This window comes from Bombus bifarius, unplaced genomic scaffold (genome assembly GCF_011952205.1).
Source record: "Bombus bifarius isolate JDL3187 unplaced genomic scaffold, Bbif_JDL3187 scf7180000008047, whole genome shotgun sequence".
NCBI classification, from domain to species: Eukaryota; Metazoa; Arthropoda; class Insecta; order Hymenoptera; family Apidae; genus Bombus; species Bombus bifarius.
The window spans coordinates 1569385-1591701 of NW_022884413.1; the positions used below are offsets into that span (position 1 = coordinate 1569385).

General features: G+C 38.2%; 1 protein-coding gene across 2 annotated transcripts in view; it reads right to left on the bottom strand.

The window, feature by feature from the left end:
* LOC117207969 (microtubule-associated protein futsch-like) overlaps positions 1-22317 on the bottom strand; it is a 56384-nt gene that overhangs the window by 1818 nt on the left and 32249 nt on the right. The window contains exons 2-8 of one of the 2 annotated variants that reach the window (XM_033448719.1): positions 15870-16295; positions 13221-13386; positions 10760-10900; positions 9759-9883; positions 2936-9613; positions 1381-1789; positions 338-757 (exon numbers count right to left, since the gene is read on the bottom strand). In XM_033448719.1, the coding sequence (XP_033304610.1) occupies positions 338-757; positions 1381-1789; positions 2936-9613; positions 9759-9883; positions 10760-10900; positions 13221-13386; positions 15870-16215 (8285 nt within the window). In that variant the 5' untranslated portion in view covers positions 16216-16295. The remainder of the gene's footprint in view (positions 1-337; positions 758-1380; positions 1790-2935; positions 9614-9758; positions 9884-10759; positions 10901-13220; positions 13387-15869; positions 16296-22317) is intronic. The other variant, XM_033448720.1, reaches the window with a different exon arrangement.

Sequence of the window (22317 nt, forward strand, 5' to 3'; positions counted from 1 at the left end):
AATAAAAAATATATCTTTGTAATTAAATTCCGTTCGAGATTCGAATTCGGATCGATAATCTAGTCCATCTTCGGAGAAAAATTCTGTATTTAATCCACTTTCTGTTAAACCATTGAAGCAAGAAATCTTCGAAATAACAGTTAATGGAATTAACTGTAAATTTTCCAAATCTTCAATTTGTACTTTTAAAAATTGAAAAATGTGTTATATCAAATTATTCGAAAAGACTTATTATTATTATTGCTAGTGTTGACAATAAAAAAGAAATGATTTCCTTGAATTTTTGTTTTCTTTTTTTTTTTTTTTAGATTATGAATCTCTTAATCGAATGATTTACCTGTGAATACAGGAATAACTGGCAAGCACATGCATAGGTCCCAATATGCTTGCCGTGCAAGCAGCACCGTGTTTAGGTTCCTTTAGCAAGGCCACGCTGGACCATTGTCCTTCGCTGGCTGGTGTTCCGCCAACCAATCTGGCAGTTGGTCCTTCGCCATAGTCAGAACCGCAAGAAAATTCTTGGCAAGATATCTGCACGACCTTGTCGGAGATGCAGAATTCCACTTGTTCCAAATTTGTGACTAATGGCGCACGATGGTTAGGATTCAACTTTAGTCTGAGTATCTTCTGGATTTTATCCCATGTCTGGAGCTCTGTGCTCTCAGAACCAGCAAATCCTAGAGATCGGCAGTAAGAGTTGCTAAATTCTTCGCTCCATCCGTCGGAGCACACAAGACGATACTCATCGTTGTATTGTCTGGAAAAATACAACGTCCTACTTGATTTGTTATTTTCTTAATTTAATTAACAATAATAGCTTCTTAAGTTCAACTGATACAGATGGATAAATATTATTTGTTTAATCAGATGATTAGAAATTTTCTTAATTTAATTAACAATAATAGCTTTTTAAGTTTAACTGATACAGATGGATAAATATTATTTGTTTAATCAGATGATTAGAAATCTAATTAAATTTAAAATTATTGAATTAAGCCTTGGAATAGAATTGTGAAATGAGATTTCATTAAGCTAAATGTTTTACTTGTCGATAGCGGTAGATTAAAAATTCACAGACTGCCCTTGGAGTTAGTTAAACACTGATATTTGATAAGGCTAGATATACTTTATGAATGGAATGGTTTGAAACGTGAAGAGAGGAGCTGATCTGGTCTTGTTCGGCTACAACAGATTACTTCTAATATTGAAACGGAATAAAATACGTTAGAATATTAAAAAGATCACTATGCCATTTCTATACTTTCTCAACAAGAAAGTAATGAATTCCAGTCTCAATTAAAAATTCTTCGGATTTTTTTTTTTTTGATTATTCGATTTTTAATCCAAGATTTGTAATTTCAATTTCAACATTTTTTTTACCTTATTTTTAATAAAGAACTTCCACCAAATTCTTGAACACCACTATTCTCGATGTTATCTTCTCCTTGTCCATCTGATGACTTTTTCTCCATAGTCATATTTGTCATTAAACAATTCCATTCGTCAGAATGATCAGGACAATGTTCTATCCCATCACAGACTTGATTTTCAGGCACACATCCGCCTGTTTGACACTTGAACTGATCAAGAGCGCAATCGCATAATTTTTCGTCCTCTCCATTAGCACATTCTCTAATCCCGTTGCAGTGCCACGTTAATGGTATGCACCATTTTTCTGTTGGGCAAAGATACTCGTTGTTTCCACAACTTTCGGCACAATTGTATTCATCTCGGTGATCCTCGCAGTCTGGTCGACCATCGCATTGCCAGATGCCTGGGATGCATCTTCCTAAAATTAGAAATAATTATAATATAAGTGTAGTATCGTGGACGAGGGGCCTGGGGGGGGTGTCGTGCGAATTATAAACAAGCGGTTGCCGAGCATGTGCATGATGGGGTTTAAACAAAAGATACGAGGCTAAGACAAAAGACAAAGGGTTGCTAAGGGATATAAACGAATTAACGGCAGTATGAGTTGAGAAGCCAGAGAGTGCGGATTGCATTGTCGAGATAGTGTTGTTAGCGTTGTCGAAAGAGAGTTGAATCTGTGTTGACGAGAGTTGTTAATTAATTATAATACATTGTTACGATTAGTTCATGTTGAATAACCATTGTTTTCTGTTTAATCCATTTATTATTAATAAACTAATTATTATATTTACGATACTACATAAGTTGTAAAAAATTCGTGTTCTATTGTATTATTATTATTGTATTATTATTTATTTGTTATTTTTTGATGATTCAACTTAATGTCAAGTTCTATATAATTCAGGAATAAAAATGACAAATTAATTTTGAAGGTGAAATTGACGATGAATTTGATCCTACATTAAATAAGAACAACTTTTGTCCTAGATTAGTCTACCGTAGATTTAAAAATATATCTCAGAGTAAACACGATACTTGCGAAACAAATTAAATGGGTTGTCAGTCGAGTAGATAAAACAAATAGCCACAATTTATTACAGAACAGACAGAGCTTCTTTCAATCTATTTTTACAATTTCGAGAAGCATCCGGTAGTTCCAAATACTCTAAAAGATGAAGCAATTTGCTCGAATGATAACTAGTGACACCGATAACCCGTGCTAGGAAAGAAACATCTCGTCCGATATTAGAACATTCTTCGTTCAAATTATTACGAAACCTGTATTGAATATTAAACGAGAAGCCATTAAGTCGATCGTATATTATACCAAGTTTTTCCTTTCACTTTTTTCCACCGATAATTGTCCTTCTAATTTGCATTTAATGATCCTTCATATAAAAATATCACGGTCCACAAGTATTAAGATAGTTATTGATATTTAGCATAAATTGTGTGTTTTCCATTACTTTTATTTTCTAGTTAGGAAGTCGTTTCAGTACTTCAGTACTTCATTCGAGTACACACAGTGTATTTATGACTGATAGTATACATTCCAAAAACTTACCACTGGGACATCTAAATTCATCGAATTGACACTTCCATTCTTCGCAATTCTTTTCATCACTTCCATCATCACAGTCGACAATTTTATTGCACACCAGGTCTCGCTTTAGACATTGACCGCTTGCGCACTGAAAGTTTCCTGGACAACCTTCCTCCTTACAATTTAATTCATCCGAACCATCGGAACAATCATTCTCAGAGTCGCATTTCGCTGATAGTTTCACGCAGTATGCGCCATCCCTGGATGTTCCATTGACACATTGGAACTGGCCAGTTGTACATTTTGAGAAAACAGTACTTGGAGGGATATTGAGGAAAGAAACATCGATATGGCTAGTACTTTCCACAACTGCATCCGGTAATTTAGTTTGCGTGGACGGTGGAACTGTCGTGTCGATGCTCTCTTTCGCAACGTGATTTGCTTCCTGTGCAGTCGACACTATTGACGATTGATTCGAAGGAAATACTGAAGACTGTGAACCTGTCTGGTTCGGTTCTCCATTTATTTCAATCACTTGTCCTGGTTCTATAGCTGTATGGCCTTCGTTAGATGGTCCATTGATGACTGGATTTTCTGTTGTAAAATCTACGCCTGATCGATGGAAATTGAAGTTTCGGAGAACTACGAATGGCTCTGTAACCGGTTCTGGCTCTTCTATCTTCTCCGAAACCGGTATGAAGCTAGGATACTTCTTTGAACTGTCTGGGACTGTTATGCTTGTTTTGTCATTCAGACTCTCTTTTTCATTAGAAGAGGTTTCGGACGTTTGTACATTTATTTGGTTTGATCCGCTGGTCGTTTCGATGATCTTCAATTGTGGAACAGGTGCAGAATTTTCTTCTACGTGGATGTCTGTATTAGTCGCAGTATGGTTCTCTTCTTGAGCTTTTTCCTTTTCAGCAAATATTTGTGGTATTTCAGTAGAGAATACCGTAGCCGATTCTGGAATCTCTGTTGATATATTTTCACCCTCGTCCTCTTCCAAATTTAATTCCTTCTCTTTCTTGTGTTTGTATTTATCAATAACTTTCTTGTCCACTGACTTCTTCTTCACTTCCAAACTCTTCTCCAATGGAATCACTCTTAAGCTTTCTTCCGACAATTCGTCCGCATCCAAGTTGGGTAACATAGTCTTAGGTGTAGTGGTGATAAAATGTATTTTATAATCGAATCCTATAGGTTCGGTGTCATCTTCCAATATCTCGGTAACTGGTCTAATATCCTCTGTCGTACTGGAACTCTCAGACGTCTGTTTATGTACTTCCGTTGAATCTTCTGTTAAATTCTTCTGCATATTTTTCTCTGCGTTCATTGTAGTCACATTTTCCTCACTTGTATTATCTAGTACTGAAATATTTGGTTCTAACAATGTGTTATTAATACTTGTGTTGTTTACATGTTCCACTGCACTGGTCATCAGATCGACTGCAGTGCCATTCTGAGCATTCACTTTTTCATCACCACTAGTTACCAAATCTTCAGCCGAATTATTATTCATCTCATCAGTATTGGGTTTTGAAGAGTCCGTCTGTTCAACTTCCGTATTATTAGAACGTACATTTTCTAAATCACTAGTTTTCACTTCAGCGTCTGGCTTCATTGTGGAGGTGGTTAACAATACGTCACTTTCAGTAGTTTGCAGTTCTTCTGGCAATATTGGTACCTGAGCAGTGGTTTTGGTTTCTAATGGCATCATGTGAGTTGTCGGTACCTGAACTGTCGTGGTATCCTCCATACTAACCTGAACGCTATTCTCATGTTCTGTATTATTGTCTTTTCGAGGATTCTCTTCAGTTACAGTTGTGCTTTCGATTTTTTCAGTTGTAGACATTTCTTGCTGTATCTCCAATGGTAACACTGGTATTTGTGTGGTTAATTTAGCATCCTCTGTATGGTTATCTGGGACACTTTCAGTATCATTCGTGGTAACGTTCACGTTATCGTTTGTGTAAGGTATATCTGTCATCTTGGACGATTTCTCGTCATCATTTGTTACTAATTTATCAGATTCATCCTTAACTTTCCCTCGTATCTCCGAGTCATCCTGTTGATACCCTTTAGACAAAGTATCATCGTTTATATCGTTATATTGATCTTCTACTGCGTTTTCTTCAGGTTTCTCAGAAGCAGTAACATTATTCATAGAATCTTTTGATTGTTTTTCGTTTTCTTCCGTTGGAATAGTGGTAACTACGTTAGATTCTGTTGTGGTTCCTGATTTATTCTTATCTGCATTATTCACAGCGGTTTCAGTTTCCTTGAACTGTTCCTCCAATGGTATTACTCTTAACGCCTCTTCATCTTCCTCGGAACCTTCTCTACTCTCCTTCTCATTTATAGCATACTCTTCATCCTCAGTTGGCTTATTAATATCATAATTATGTAGTCCATTTTGAATTCCAGACTCCGTGTTATTAATTTCAACAACGTCCAAACCATCACTCTTGAAACCACGACCCACTTCATTTCCAGTCATCACATTTTTCACACTATTCTTTTCCTCTTCCTGTTCTTCAGGTATTTTGACATCATGTGTTTCTACGTGAACATCATTTAGAGAATCCTTCACGTTAGTGTCATTCATACTTTGTTCCGTGGATTTGTAAGTAACAACATCTTCGACGTGTCCTTCGAAAGGATTGGGTACATCCTGCTCATCTTTATCCAATCTGGGGGCTTTCTTCACTTCTTTTTCCTTTTGAATATCTGGCAAGAAGGGAGACATATCATCTACGTGTTTATCATAAGCTGGATCAAATTTCTCTGTAGTTTGTTCGATTGCATTTTCAGGGAACATTGCTGGATGCAGAGGATGATTGGTTGAATGATCTAAATTGTCTTCATAACGAAGGGGATCGCCTGAAGAAACTACATTCTGTTCAGGATGAATCGTGGAACGGTGTAGAACTGTTTGAATAGCTTCTGTAGAAGATTGAATTTTATTTTCTACAATTGAACCTTCAGGAACACCGCTTGAGGATGTATTAGAAGATTGGACGCTTTGTTCAGGAATTAGTTGAGGAATTATCGCATGAGGATCATGTATTTCTGCTGTATATTCAGTTTTTGGAATTAACATAATGTGTTCCTCTCCTGTATTGTTTTTAAGAGGTTCTAACAAAGGTTCTACATTGTGACCAAAATTTTTTGGTAATTTAGGAAAGACAGTCGTTGGCATGTGCTCAATGATGTTAGTTTCGTTGGTTTCATGCATAAGTGATTCTGGCACAACTGAAGATTCGCCAGATAATATTGATTTAGGTACTTCGTTACTTGCTTCTGTAGTACTGTTCTCTACGATGGTATTTATTTCAGTAACGTTTTCTGATTTGTTATCTACTACAAGAGGAGTCGTTTCAGGTTTTAGAGTGAATTCCTCAGAAACTGAGGACTGTGTGCTAGACAGGGAGACGGAATTAGATTCGGACGAAGAGTTCATAATTTCAGACTCCTCCTTACTTATATTCATTGTAGTAGCTTCAGTTGCTTCATCCTGTGACATGTTAGTCTCAGTGCCGTGTTCAACCTTCGCTGTTTCTTCTATATCCATCTTAATAGAGGTCATTGTTGTTATTTTATCTTTATTATCATCCTTCACCATTGTCGTATCCATTGTCGTAACAGTTGATTCAAAGTGATCCTCGGAATGATTTGACATTACAGCCTCTTCGGTATCAGGCATCAAAGGTATCACTGGTAAGGGTGTATCATTACTTGCTATTTCATCGACAGATTTCTCATTACTTGGCAATGTGGTCACTTCAGGCATCATTGATATTGTAGTTTCTGACCCTATATTTATAGGAGCGTTAGGTGTAAAAGTATTTACCATTTCTTTCTCGATCATAGATATTGTAGTCGAAAATTCAACTGGAGATTCTGCTTCCTTCGTCATACTAGGTAATTCAGTGTAAGTTGATTCGGTAATTGTTTCAACAGACATTTTATTCATAGTCGCAGATTCAGTAGAGGATTCTGTTTTACCAGGAGTTTCTTCTGCGGACTCTATTGGCCTCATTGTGTTTTGTATTTCGGTAGAATGTTCTATAATAGGTACATTTTGATGAGACTTTTCATCGATGGGAAATTCGGGTTCTGTGGATGATGAAATTGGTGATTCATGTTCAATAGCAGTCTCAGTTCCAAGTTTTTCAGGTCTGGCAGTAAAATCTGGCTGAGAAGATAATACAGGATGTTCAGTTACTGCAGATTTTGTTGACGATTCTGAGTCATTAGTAGGGTTTGGTTCAGCAATTGGTGTTACTTCAGTTGAAGATTCTGCTTCAGCTGATGACTGATGTTTAAGGGAAGATTCCACTTCAATTGAAGGTTTGGATTCAGCAGAAGACTCTGGTTCAATATTGGCCATAGTTTCTGTGTTAGGAGATTCCATATTGTTTACTTCTAATTTAGTTGTAGACTTTGGTTTAGTGGGAGGTTCTGTTTGAGAAGTAGATTCTGTCACCGCAGGAGACTCTGGTTCAGAAGAAAGGACTGGTTCTGCAGAAAGTTCTGGTTGAGAAGAGGGCTCTGGTTCTGCAGAAGGTTCTGGTTGAGAAGAGGGCTCTGACTCTGCAGCAGGCTCTGGTTGAGAAGAGGACTCTGGCTCTGCAGCAGGCTCTGGCTCTGTAGGAGGCTCTGATTGAGAAGGAAGTTCTGCTTCTGCAGGAGACTCTGGTTGAGAAGAAGGCATTGGTTCCGTAGAAGACTCTGATTCAGAAGAAAACTTTGGTTCTGCAGGAGACCCTGATTGAGAAGAAGGCTCTGCCTCTGCAGGAGATTCTGGTTGGGAGGTAGATTCTGGCTGTACAGAAGGCTCTGGCTCTGCAGATGGTTCTGGCTCTGTAGAAGGCTCTGGCTCAACAGGAAATTCGGGTTCAACATTTGGCTTTAGCTCAGCAGAAGGTTCAGGCTCAGCAGATGGTTCAGGTTCCGCAGAAGGTTCAGGTTCCGTAGAAGGTTCAGGTTCCGCAGAAGGTTCTGGTTCCGCAGAAGGTTCTGGTTCCGCAGAAGATTCTGGTTCCGCAGAAGGTTCTGGTTCCGCAGAAGGTTCTGGTTCCGCAGAAGGTTCTGGTTCCGCAGAAGGTTCTGGTTCCGCAGAAGGTTCTGGTTCCGCAGAAGGTTCTGGTTCCGCAGAAGGTTCTGGTTCCGCAGAAGGTTCTGGTTCCGCAGATGGTTCTGGTTCCGCAGAAGGTTCTGGTTCCGCAGAAGGTTCTGGTTCCGCAGAAGGTTCTGGTTCCGCAGAAGGTTCTGGTTCCGCAGAAGGTTCAGGTTCCGCAGAAGGTTCTGGTTTCGCAGAAGGTTCTGGTTTCGCAGAAGGTTCTGGTTCCGCAGAAGGTTTTGGTTCCGCAGAAGGTTCTGGTTCCGCAGAAGGTTCTGGTTCCGCAGAAGGTTCTGGTTCCGCAGAAGGTTCAGGTTCCGCAGAAGGTTCAGGTTCCGCAGATGGTTCTGGTTCCGCAGAAGGTTCTGGTTCCGCAGAAGGTTCTGGTTCTACAGATGGTTCCGGTTTAGAACTAGATTCTGGTTCAATTTTTGGTTCGGTAGGGTACTCACTCGAATATTCGCGCATCGAATGGTCATCTTCTGATTGGTCATGTATCGAGTGGTCATGTGCTGAATGATCATGAGTAGAATAATCGTATTCCGAATGCTCATGTGCTGAATGATCATGATTTGATTGATCATGTGTTGAATGGTCAGGAGTCGAGTGACCATGTGATGAATGATCATGCATCCAGTTTATTGGATCAGATTCCCCATTAAACTCACGATTCTGTTCTGTCGTAGTCATCTGTGTAGGCTCTGGTCCCGGCGAAGAATCATGTGGTTGTACATGAAACTCATGTTCATTACCTTGCGGTGAGGCATGTCTATTATGCGTTGACTCGGTAGTGAAGTCCAAATGATCCCAATTATCAGGCCTTCTAGGTTCAAATACAGTACCAGGGCCTCTACTCCTTCCCTGAACATAATCGTGCACCACTTCCGTATTAGATTCCGGTATCTCATCATCCATTTCTACATTACTCAAATCATTTTCATCAATGCAGTTCTTTTCATCACTGTCCAATACCTTTCCAACTCCACAGGAGCAAACAAACAGACCTTTAGAGTAATCGTATTCGCACCTTTCTGAACACTGGAGATTTCCACTCTGACACTGATCAACCAATTTATTCACTCTTAAACTATTCAAATGATATTGTCCAATTATGTTGCCACTCTTCTGTAGCGTTTGCTCGATCAGCTGTTGCATTTCTTCGGGCATTGAACGTGACGGATAGCTTATCCTAAACCTCACTTCACCATCCCTGTTTATGTCGTATACCTTGATGACTGTTGTATTGTTTGGGGGCTGTTGTAACATATTCCTCAAATTTTCTTCTATCTCTGAACTGACTTGTCTGTACACTCTCGACTTTGGATTGCTGAAATCATTGTCCCAATGGAAGTCGTCTAGTTTTAATATACCGTCTAAGGCACTTGGAACGGTGTTGTAAATGGTTTCATCGGTAGTTGGCCAGGGTGGGAAGCTTGAAGTCGCAGGTGGCGGACTCGATGGCGGATCTTTCACGTACTCTTGACTTCCTGCGGTTCGTACGTCACCAAATTGCCGGGAATTGGTTTGCTGGAGATTTTCCAAGGGTTCTGATGCTTCTTGCGTTAGGATCACTCCAGCTAGGGAAGAATCAATCCTTTATTTAGTTATGTAGGATTTCAAAACTTAAAAAAATTTTTTCTAACTATATATTACATTTCGCATCTTCAAAAATGAATAATTTAAAAGAGTTTAGAGAAACTATATGCTTCAAAAGACTCTTACTTGCGGCCAAAATGGCAATGATGACCGCTACCAGTAGAACCATCAGTCCACATCCCCAGCAAGCCATCCTTCTCCAGTACGAACTCCTTGATCTCTTGTCCTTCGTTACATAAAGTTTCTCGCCTCTGTAACACAGTTTCACCCATAGTTAACAACAATAGTTACGAACTTTATCAATTCACCCCCATCCTAGACCCAAAAGAAGCGTATTTTATACAGCACTGTGCTTGTCAGTGTTCCGAGACCTTCTTCAGCGACCATGGTATTAGAAGCTTCCCTAGACGAACAGACACCATATTCTAAATGACTCATCGCGATCATCTAATCTTTATTCCGGAACTAAAGTTCTTCCATACCCATAATCCATCGTGTTCTTTCAACCCTCTCGACTCTTAAACTTTGATTCAAAAATCATTTTCGGTTTTCGAATCAATCGAAGTCCGTTTTATCGCGACGATCGAATATTAGCGGTCAGTGTCCACGCGTGGGGAGTCTGCTTCTGAGGTAGTGTTGTAATCGTTTCTTTGCGAATAAATGTCTATTAGAGTGTATCGACTCTTTGATGATGATGATGATGATGATGATGATGATGATGATGATGATGATGCTATGTGTAGCAATTACAAGATTCGTGAATCCTGAAGCACCTGTCACAGGCATACAAAAAAAAAAAAAAAAAGAAAAGAAAGAAAAGTATAACAGACTGACATTCTTCAGCCTATCCATCGTAGCTGTTTTCTAGTATATCATCCCGGTGCATTTTGCAAGGTGGAAATTTGTGAATTGCTTGTGGCATTCTGTCGCTTATACATATACATGTATCGTCAGGCTCAGCCATTGCTATCGTTGATTAAAAAAAGGGAAAAATACAAGAAAAATAGGGCGAGTAGCAGGGGTGTAAGCGGGTTAGTTCGCGAATCGTGCGCATCCACCATTTCGTTCATCGATCAGCAGCTTCTCTCTGCCCCGTTCCTCATCCTCGTAAGCATCCTTCAATGTACCTGAGGGCTGTCAGCCAGTGGGAATAGTCGACCAGTCCGGCGGCAGGGTCTCTCAGGCTGAGTCCCTCACGGCCGACGCCGGGGCCCAAATCAAAACGCACTCCAGCCACGGTTGTTTCAACCTCGGCCTCGGGACCCCTGCTAGGTATCGTGACAACAGAAAACACCGTCTCTAACTCTCTACTCAGCTTGCTGCTGGCCTCTATGTTATACGTATATGTACGTATGTCTCTGTGTGCCTGTATCTGTGTATATATGTATGTGTTTGTTTCGTGTGAGCTGTAACCTCGCGGTCAGCGGCGGTGAAGCTGAATGCTGTGGCTCTAACGTTACGCTAGGCCGCTAGGCGAACGATCTCGCATGGAGCATGTACTCTGTTTCATGGTTTGTGCGATCAGATGCAGGTTCGAAGACTTTGTTTCTCTATATCTTTCATCATCTTTTATCGTTAACCCTGATTTATTGACAGAAATTTTGATTAATTTTGATGTGCATTAATGGGCGAAGGTATTGTTGTAAGAGAAATTCCATCTTTGGTTTTTGTCCTTTTATCGGGTTTTGTGAGCTGGGATTTTGCATAAGTGATATTGTGAGATTTGATATTCATATTTGAGAACGTCACAGGGGGAGTGATATAAGTGACAAAAATTTGTATTAGATGTTATTACTATAACATTAGATGTTATCGCTATTATAAACAAAAGTATTTGTACTATTCTTCCTCAAGATAAATTAGATATCCTACATAATGCTTTTATCTCGGATCATTTTTATATTGATTCTGGTTCATTCATCTCTAATGATGCAATGCACTATGAGAAAGGAAGATGATAGAAAGACTATCAAAAGTGAAAAGTTATTTATGAAAATCACAATTAATAAACATTGTTCGTATATGCTCCGTACGAAAAATAATGTTCCAACTATTTCTCCGTGCACTTCTCTCTTACGAACACACTACTTGCTCTTCTAGCAAGTTGATAACATTCGCATATAACTCGTAGCCTCGCGAAGGTATTTCATATGACCGTGCTAAACGGGCAAACAGCATAAATCAACTTGTTGTAACTTTTTCTAAAAAGATCTTTGAAATGCATATGCTTTTTAAATCATCTCGACGCTAATCTCAAACGAGAAGCAAGCAATAAAAAACAAAGAAAGAAAGGAACAACTACGCAACACTACTCAGTTCTTGCAGACTAAAATATTGTTTAAAAAATTGTGTAATAAAATGACGAAGAATTCAGAATGAACAATTTAAGAAACATTTATATCTCCGGCGTAAAAATTTCTTGTATTTCACATTCTTTCTCATAATTTTACAATTTTACGTCGTATAGGATAATTATACAACCCGGAATTTGTAAAATTTTATTTCTTTCATTATCAAAATTTGTTGCATATACAAGAAAATGTACCAATATCGATAACTTGCAATATTTCATTAATAACGTTACTTTAATCGCGCAAAATGGTCTTAGTGTCAGACACAAAGAGACGGAAATATTTGATGTTTCGTTATACTGTGAATAGTTTTGTGGTTGCCTTCTTATAACATAAATCTTTTTATTTTTGTTGCCGCCATGGGAACATCGCCAAAAATTATTATCATTGTTGTTATCACTAAGGTAATCGGAATAAAAATTATTCATAATGGAGTATAAAATAATTCGTGGTCAATGCATAGTTCTATTTCTGACGAAAGACGGTCACTCCTGCGTTCTGCTATGAAACATTGTGACACGTTCGTTTCGCAAACTCCTTCATCGGTGAATGTAATCCGCAACATCCGAGGACCTTTGTTCGCTCCGCCAGTATCCGCAATATTTTTGTTTCATTTTAATTTGCATTTTCTTTATTACTATATATTCGCAATTATTTGAATCATTTTTTTATTTGGAATGAATTGTGCGATATTAAAATAATTATCGATTTCTGTTTATGGTTTGTTCTATCGTGTATTTTACTAATTACGAGAATACTAATTGTTTAATTCTATTGGTATTTATCAATACGGAAAATTAATGGTGCTACTTCTCGATTGTTGAAACATTAACGAGCTTTGTAAATTCTTATTTGAGGAGCTTGTTTCCGAAACGCTTTAAATTCGGGCTTGCTTAATTTAGATTCCACTGTAAACGCGTAAAATCTAGTAATACATTAACGTGTGCGGCAGACGGAGAAATGGAGGACGCGTAAAAGACACGAGATGAATATTAAAATGCCAACGAAATCAGGTTTCATGTTTATGCGAACTAGAGGATTATTTTCAAAAAAAATTAATGCATCCGCTTGGTTATTCTATTCTGCTCAATCTTCTTGATATTCGTTTATCATATTTCTTCGTTAAAAAAATCGAGCGATCTCGCAACGCCCCGGACTGGTGAACACGATCGAATGTTAAACAGTAGCCAGGAAGAGAACACAGAGAGTAGAAGAATATTTTTCAGCCGTTCGTTACCTGATGTACTTTCGATGCTCGTTTACTGGAACGAAGTACTCTTCGTAGGGATCAGCTGGCACCTCGCAAGCCTCTTGACCCTTTGTCTGTAGATTGTTGCCCGCGTAAGGCCTCATCGAGACCAGTTCCAAGTTTACGGCTTCGATTTGCTCCTTTTTTCCAGTGTCTATCGATAATAGGAAATTATTAAAATGTCGATTGTAGAAATTGAGATCAGCGTCGAATTTTCATTGAAAGAAATTTCAATCGGTGACTTGTCAAATTTCAAGGTGTTCAGGTGTACCAAAGAATTCAAAGTGAAGAAATATATTCTAATGCAACAAAAAAAGCGAGCCTTTATCCATGTAAATATTCTACTCTTCCTCATATATCAGGGAAAAATCGGTGAAGAAGACCGGAAAACCCCGTTTCATTATTAGATTTGTGGAACTTTAGTATTTAAGAGCTATTAACCATTATTTAATGGTGTTATAAAATGATCGTTAAGTCACAGTTCCAAGACATGAAGTATCATTTATGTAACCTAACTAGACATTATTTTATGTAATTAATAAGTAATAATATATTACACATTCATGGCTATCAGTCATTTTTCAAATAGATTTCTTCTTTTTTTTTTTAGTACAACTGTGAGTATAGTGATCTCAAACTTATACTCAATCACATGCATGCGTTATAGTGCCTTAGGGGTTATGTAATTTACAGGTGTGGAAATTACACGTGGTATTAAAGTATTTATTTATGGGGCGGAACCTCGCGTGCTGCAAAGTCGTTGTTTATAGAGAAAAAAGTTGGTTAATTACATGTTTACTCGGACGTAGTTCAAAAGTCAATATACTTTTATTGAGTAACGTCCTTCGATCATAACTTTGCGTAGCAAAGAAAGTATGTTGCATTATATGGGCGGAAAATAATTGACATATCCTGGGAATAGTTGACATATCCTTTAACTTTTTATACTAACAATTATATAATGGAAAAGTTGGTTTTAGCGGCTTGTTTCACGTTTCAAGACAAATATTACATAGAATACAATAATTCATTTATCGAGTGAAAGTTAATTCGAGAAGGTTCTAAATCTATGACAATGTTTGGAAGATTTTCATCACAGATAACAATTCCTTTGTTTGCCATGCTACTTTATCGAGCCATTTTTAACAAACGATTTAGGGACCCATTGTCTCAAACGTAAATGTACATTTTTTACAATTATTTTACGTATTTTACAAGCTTTAGCAATTATGTAGGAGACCTTTCATATACTTTCTGCGTTTCACCGACCTCGAACAACTTTTTCTTCGAGAACTGTCCGTATTGTTGGTGGTGGTGGTGGTGGTAGTAATTAACGATCGAAAGTTCGGCTCGTCCTGATCATATCTGGTAAAATCGAGCGATCAACGCAAATTTCAGTAACAGCGACCACCATTTCTATAACGTTCTTCTTTGCTTTCAAGTTTCATGCATGTTTGAAACTTGAAATAGATATTGCTATTCGATCTGATAAAGAAAAATTTTATCATTTTCTACAGATATTACAAAATTCCCAACAACTGATTTATTTTTATATGAATTATACGTCCTTCAAATAGAAATTACTAAAGAATATTCCATTTATTATACAATAAAGTATTTTTTATACTTACACGTGAGATTACAAATTTTCTCAAAGACAGTCAGAGAACTTTTTGCTCGGCCTAATATTCCATTCATATCATACTGATCATTATATGTATCATTTTAACGTTGAATTTTACTTGAGGAATAAAATCCAAATTTCTTAATTCGTTCAATAGACTTAGAATAACTTAAACGTAATAAATTGCAGAGACGATACGTTCAAACTTTCGTAAAGAAATTCAATTAATCAACTTACTGCAATCGTATTAAATAATTCTAGTCTTAAAATGTAAAATTTCGTGCTTAGAATAAATAATTCTGGTTCAATCGAAGCGACTAAGTTGCAGTCTAACAATTGTTATCTATGTCTCATCGTTCACTTCCAGCTAATGTTTTATTCATCGAACGCATGTAAATGAAATTTATGTGATTCTCGAACGATCGTTTTCCTAATCGTGGACAGAACTTGGTCGTAGAAAAGCGGTCGATCGCGGTTACGCTTTGCGTCACGGGGATTGCACGCGGCTCTTTCTGCGTGCAAAACGAGAGGAAAAATGCAACGCAGGTCGCCACGTGTTCGCTTTTTGTCGCGAAGAATTTTCTCCGTGTTGGACGTAGAGCCTGCGGTCTCCGCTTACGTAAAGTCCGCACCTTTTTCGTTCTTTTCCCTTCTCTCGTTTTGTTGCTTCTTAAACGATCTCTCTTGAAACATGTTGCAGAAGTGGATAAAAAAAGAAAATGGAATTGAACGAACCGTGGCAACGATCGTTTAGCAGGCTTTTCATCGTCGATTAGTTTTTCCGTGTGAATTGGATGAAGTATCGAGTTTGTTTTTCAGTAGGTTTCAGATAATAATGAAATTCTAACATTTCACATTAAAACGTTTCATACCGAACCTCGATCCAATCGAAGATTTAAGATATATTCAACGATGCAATTGTACAAATATAAAAATCTGTTCGCTAATATTATTAGTAAATTAACATGTAAGGAAATCTGGGAACAATTAACAATTATTAATAAGAAACTTACCATTGATCTGCACGCTGGTCGCGCTGTTATTCAAGAAACTAGCGTCATTGTTATTTCCATTCCCATGAACGCCGTTCATCTTCGGCTCGACGACGGTCTTGTCGTTGCTGTCGGGCAGCTCGATCTTTGTCTCGGTTCTGTAATGTGAATCAGGGCTGGTCCTTCCGGCCTCCACGTATTGCTGCGACACAAATTGCGTCCGATGATGCCCATTCTCCACAGGACCGTCCTCCGTCTTGTGATCCTGGTCCAAGGTCACTTGATGTTGGTCATTGTCCTGTTTCAAATCGGTCGCGCAATCATCCTCGTTGGCGAACGCCGGATTATCTATACCATCGTCCGCCATCTCGTGATATGCCTCGCCGAAAACTGCTGGGCCCTCAGGTGATCACGATCACCCGGTATCGACTCTCATGCGTCTCGATTCTGTAAAATAGAAAAATTTCAAGAAATAAGAATGCCGTTGAAAGACGAGAATAGTCGAGTACAGCAAATTTTTGACCATTTATATTTCATACTTGACGAGAATCTGCATTGTCAACGTTATATCGTAAATATAAGTATTCTGCAAAATGATAGCAAATTTGTTTTTACTTCTTAATTGTCAAACGCGTAAAACAAAAGACTTGAAGAACAAGCTTTCTTGCATATACAGGATGGGATCGTAATCGTGGAACAATCGGGCAGAGGGTGATTCCACGTGAAAATATAAGAAAAAGGTTCGATGTAACGTTTGTTTCATCCGAGGTTCCGTATTCTGAAAGCTCGACTTTGCAGATTTGACGAGCAAACTTCAATTTGGCAAATTCCGGACCGATGAACAAGAGTAAAAAATTATCAATATGAAAATAAGTAAAAAATTTAATATACTACGTTTTCGTAAGATGGTCCTATTTTCGAGAAAAATAAATTCGAAAATGTATCATGCGCATGGAGGTATGTACCAAACCAGTTCGTAGTTAGACAGGTTTAAACTTTGTTTTCTTGAAAATGAGACCTTGAACGGAAGAATTTTATTCCACTTTTTTTATTTATTTCTTCACGTGGAATCACCTTCTGCCCGGTTATTATTATGATCACTGCTCCATCGTGTATAGTAGTTAAAACGTTTCTTGACCTTTGTATCTAAAAGAGTTTGGAGATTTTATTGTAGCATTGTCAGACTGTTTTAGTTAAGGTACGGTCGAAGAAGAAGATTGATGCTGCGTTATATGTGAAAAATGTCTGTTTCATCTGATTGAGTTGATTTTTTTCGGATCTGCTGATGATGCATAGAAAGAAATCGAGTTACATAAGGAAATCCATTAGGGAATGGCAGTGATGTAGAGTGTTCCGTTTTGAAAGATGGAGAATGAAGTGCAGTTGCTGGAAAACGTACAGAGCCAGTGGTAAATTATTTATTTTATTTTCGAGTTGTAATGAGATTTCTGTTTTGATTTCAATTAATTTCTCTTTTTATGTCAAGGTGATACAATCTTTTAACTGGTATCATTAAAAACTGTTGACTCACGTGTTCGCTAAAGCATAGCTATTAATATTAATCAAGTATCTTAAAATTTATGATATACGATTATTTATATTATAATATACCAAATAATATTCTGCAATTTGCATAATATCAAATAGATAATATGCTATACAATTTTTTTAATTTAAATATTTTAATAGCGAAATCTTTTTTGTTCGCTGTTAAATTCTCTTAAAAAATAATCTGCCATGTCACTTCACGCAGAAAAATCGCTGCGCCCTTCAACGAGCATTGTAATCGATATCGGAAACGCATTTCGTAGTTTCCGTCTCTTCGTTGAGTAAGCAGCTTCTCGATGACCGATTTCGGATTGTGGTGTGTAATTTATCGTCGGAGAAACTGGGCGTAAGTCGATCCGATCTTTTTTGCTGACGAAATTCAATGTACAGTCGATGAAAGAAAGAGACCGAATTTTCCACGTTCGTTGCGTTTCGATTGCTCAATGCGATTGAAAATGTTAAATCTCACAATAAATTCCTTTCAACTTTCAATTAAAAAGAATATATTCTCCAGCATTATTCATCATTCTCCGATTGTTCGCTCGTTTATTTTCCACTTTATACGCCATTCATTAATGCGGTCGTCTATTTAAGTTGTTACTTGAAAATTCACTAAATTCAATAAACAACGAACTACAGTGACCGAAATTTTTCAGATTCACAAGCGTTTCAGTTACTCGATGCATCGATCTTACGATTAAACTTTTCAATTAAAAGAGAAACATTCTGTAATATCATCCGCCGTTCTGTTTACTTGTTAACTTCCTATTTTATCGACGCGGCCTACGGTTACATGGTTGAGAGAGACACTTTTTATCGTTCCATTAATATTTAATCGTTTCTCTTTTTGTTTAATTTTTAATTTTATATATACAACATCGATCAACGTGTTTTCGAGTTATCGCTAGGTGGCCTTAGGCGGATCGTAGAATCGCGTTTATTATTATCGCAGGCTCGCAACTGCTGCTCCTATCAACCTGGACGTGATACCAATTACACCGTCATATAATGGTCACGGTGTCTGTACTGCAGTTTAATTAAATCCTATAATTCTTTTCTTCTCTATATATATATTGCGATCGCGGCGGATAGGGCTTTCTAACTACGGACAGGCGCTTGTTTATCAGCCATCGCGTTAGAAGAGGGAATCGTTAAGGGATAAGACCACTTGAGGTTAGGTTTGCTTCGGGAATTATGTTCAAGTTCTTTGTATTCGCATAATTATAACGATATTATGCAAAAATATTCTAGATGTTTGGTAGTAATTGCAATATGGTAATCAGTGCACGTGTAATTGTCTTAATTGATGACTTTAGAATTATGTAACAGAAATAGATCTTAGACGAACGAATAATTAGGATACACTTTTACCTGAGATTAAAATATTGTAAATAATCAGAGTGTAACACATTGTGAATTTCATATATATATATATATCAAATATATATTTCATAATATAAAATTAAGAAAACTATTACGTATACTTACAATCCCAACCAGTTGAAACGATCGCGAGTTTTGATTTCAATAGTTCGTTCCTTACGAGAGCAACTGTTTTCTGATTTCTTTTCGAATTGTGATTCCTTTTTCCCATAATCAAAGAAAATTCTGGTCGCAAAGGGTTAAAGTGCATCAAATTGCATCCGCGCAAGAAACACGCCAAATGCTTGCAGACGCTAACGTCAGTCCGGTGTGATGACGTCAGTGGTGAAGCAATTTTCAAAACTTCGCGCAAGATGAACGAGACGGACGTGAGAACCGTGAGACATCCTGTCCACACGTTTCTTGCGTCTTACACTCTACATATCCTTATCTTCTAGACGACTTCGTTTTTCAATAGGATTTATCTTTCCACGATTCCTTATAATTTGTATAATCTCGTCTTTTCGTTGCAAGAAGACCGAGAGACTTTTTGTGGTAAAAGTAAAATCTTGTTTCAAGGTCGAATTACATTTTTTTCTTCCCGTATCAAATATGTCTTTCGCTTTTTACGTTTCATTCGGGAATATTAAACGACTTTCAATTTTGAATGGAAGATTTGAAACAAAACAATTTGAAATAAAAATTTTCAAGCAGAAAATTTGGAATTCCTTGTAGCCCGAACTAAAAATTGTAATTTGAAAATTTGCGATATTTTTAAGAATACACCGTATCGGTTCCTCGTCTAAGCTCTCGGTATTCCTTCTTCGCCACTGTTTCGTTTCCTGCGAACCTCCCAGCGCCCTTTAGCGGGAGTCACGGTCTCCTCTGGTCTTTTTTTTCCCTCGATTTTGCTGAAACGTCGCGCCAACGAAAAGGCTCGAGACAAAAAAGGGAGCAGAATAAGTTACGGCTCCTAAAAAGCCGCTCTCGAGCGGCACGATCTTTGTCTCTGTCGGGAACCCTTTCATTATGACAATTTGAAAATCACCAAGAATTAAACCTCATAATTTGATACAAACCAATCTAAGAAAGAAACTCATACAATTGATTTAAGCTACACTTACAAAAAAGTACATATTACCCTGCCATCTTTAAAGAGAAGCTATATAACTGCAGCTGAAAATTCTACAGTATAATGGTTTGCTGTTAGCTATTTCGTGTAGTCTGGATCAAATTTAATCCAACAACGCAGAAGCCCTTTGTGTTGAGCGAAAAAAGCGCTACGACGCTGGTACTTCCTCCGGCGATAAGGGAAGGATGAAAAATCCTTGCCACTAGGATGTATTAGGTTGTCCGAGAAGTTTCTTTCGTTTTATGAGGAAACAGTAGACGCACAACGTTTTTTGTTTTATATTATTTTGTCGAATTACGTTCGATCTATTTTGTTCTGTTGAGATAAACACCGCGACATTTCACAGACTTGCTTTCACGTTTGTACGAAGGTGCGCTGTTGTAGAAACCACGTTTGCGATAGAAAGATACTTTTCGGACAACCTAGTACACAGCACAAGCCTAAAAAGCTACATTGCTATTTTATTTTCGTTAAATTACTCACTCAATCTCAGGTGATAGTATCTTTAGCTGGAAGATACATAAAGGTTCTTCGGAATATAATATATATATCTTTTTCATCCTCCGACGAAAGGTTCGAGTTCCGCCTCGGAACTTAAAAAACGATATCGAAAGTGGCGAGACACAGAAGAAAGCGTAGGATCAATGTTACCGAGCACGAAGTACTATATACACGGCGAAATTTAAAATTCACCGATTACTCGAGTAAAATCGCAACTCTGTTATGTCTCGTAGATAGGCATTTCGATGAATTAAATCTTCCAGTGGCAAGAATTTAAATTGAAATTTCTTCACCTCTGAGGGGTAGAAATTTTGATTAGAACTTACGGGACACCCTATATACTACGGTCAGACGGACGGTCGTGTTCGCGCGTGTACGTGTAAACGTTGCAGGCATATACTGCACCGAAAGCGGTTGACCCTGAGAGAGGCAAGCACAAAGGACTGATTCACCCCGGGGCCAGAGTGGAGTCCTCTCCTCGGAGAGCTCGCGTTCAGCGTCCACCCAGGTCGACTTCGCCAAAGCTCCGCTCTTCTCAAGTGACATAATCCCACTGGTTTGGTCGCCGTTTTCCATTTAACTGCCGGCTCATCGTAATTGGTAACGTAATCGCGGATCACGATTCCACGGGTTAGAGGTCCGGCCAAGTCCCACAGCTGGATATGTTTTGTGAGTTTCTGATGGAAGAAGCTTGTGAAAAGAGAAATCGAAATCTTGGTTTGTTATTTCGGTCGGTTAGGTAGGTTATGTCGTTGATGGAGAATGTGATTCTTTCGAATCTCTCGATACTGTTGTATATATAGATATATAGATATGTGTGTGTGTACGTTGTATTCGAATCTGGCAAACTACAAAACACGAATGAAATAAGAAGAAAACGAATCGACGTAACTATTCGTGAATTCGCTGCACGCACGAGCGATCGCCTGTCGAAACGCGCCGAATTTCCGCGAACGATCGACGCGTGAAAAATACCGAACTCTATCGTACAGCAGACAGAGAGGGTGTGCTAATAGAGCGTGGTTGAATTTCGTTTTTGATCGGACGGTTGGTATGCATAGATAATGCAGAAATGTTGCGCAAGGTTTCCTGTCGATTACGATCAAGGTGAAAGTCTTCGGACTCGCCAGAGCGAAACATTATCAGCAGGCGAACCTCGTAAATTGTAATCAATGTCCACTCGGAGAATGTCCTTTAACGACGAATCTCGAAACCGTTTCTGGAACTTGGAAATCGTTAGTCGAGGATAATGGTTTCCTTTAGAAACCAGTTCGTTTCCATTATGATCGTTTCTTTTGGTAATTCTAATTGTTATACATTCGCACAATCTTTTGTTTCGTAGTTATTATCGAATAATTACGAATATCGAACGTATTTCAGGAACTCTTTCATATTAGCTTTTTTATCTCTCTTTTTTTTTTTTTTTTTTAGATCGTAGGTTACTTAAATTTCTTATCTTGATTATATCAATAAGTTTTTAATATCTAATAATTCCTTTGAAACCTTCGCATTCTCCTAGCGAATTCTTAAAATATTCATCCTACTTTTCCTTCTTTTTTTTTACGGCCGACGTTGTAAATGGCGAGTGAATAGGAGACACGCCTCATAGAAGAGGAATCCTAGCGATGTTAAGCGACGAGCAATGACGTAACGAGGAGCGCGACGAAAGAAAGCGCGAAGGCGTTCGAGCGTCGCACAAGCACGCGCGTGCAAAAATGCTGGGCCGTATTGTCTCGCGTGCGAGTACGCCCGAGGCAAAGAGAGAAACTGAGATCTCGACGTACCTGAAAGATCGCGAGTCGATCGACTGCTAATAATTACTCGAATGCGAACGATCTATGTACGAGCCTGGACTTCATCGCAAGTGAAACGAAAGAAACTGGCATGCAGATGAGTGAAACTACTAAAACGAGATATTTTCGTGAA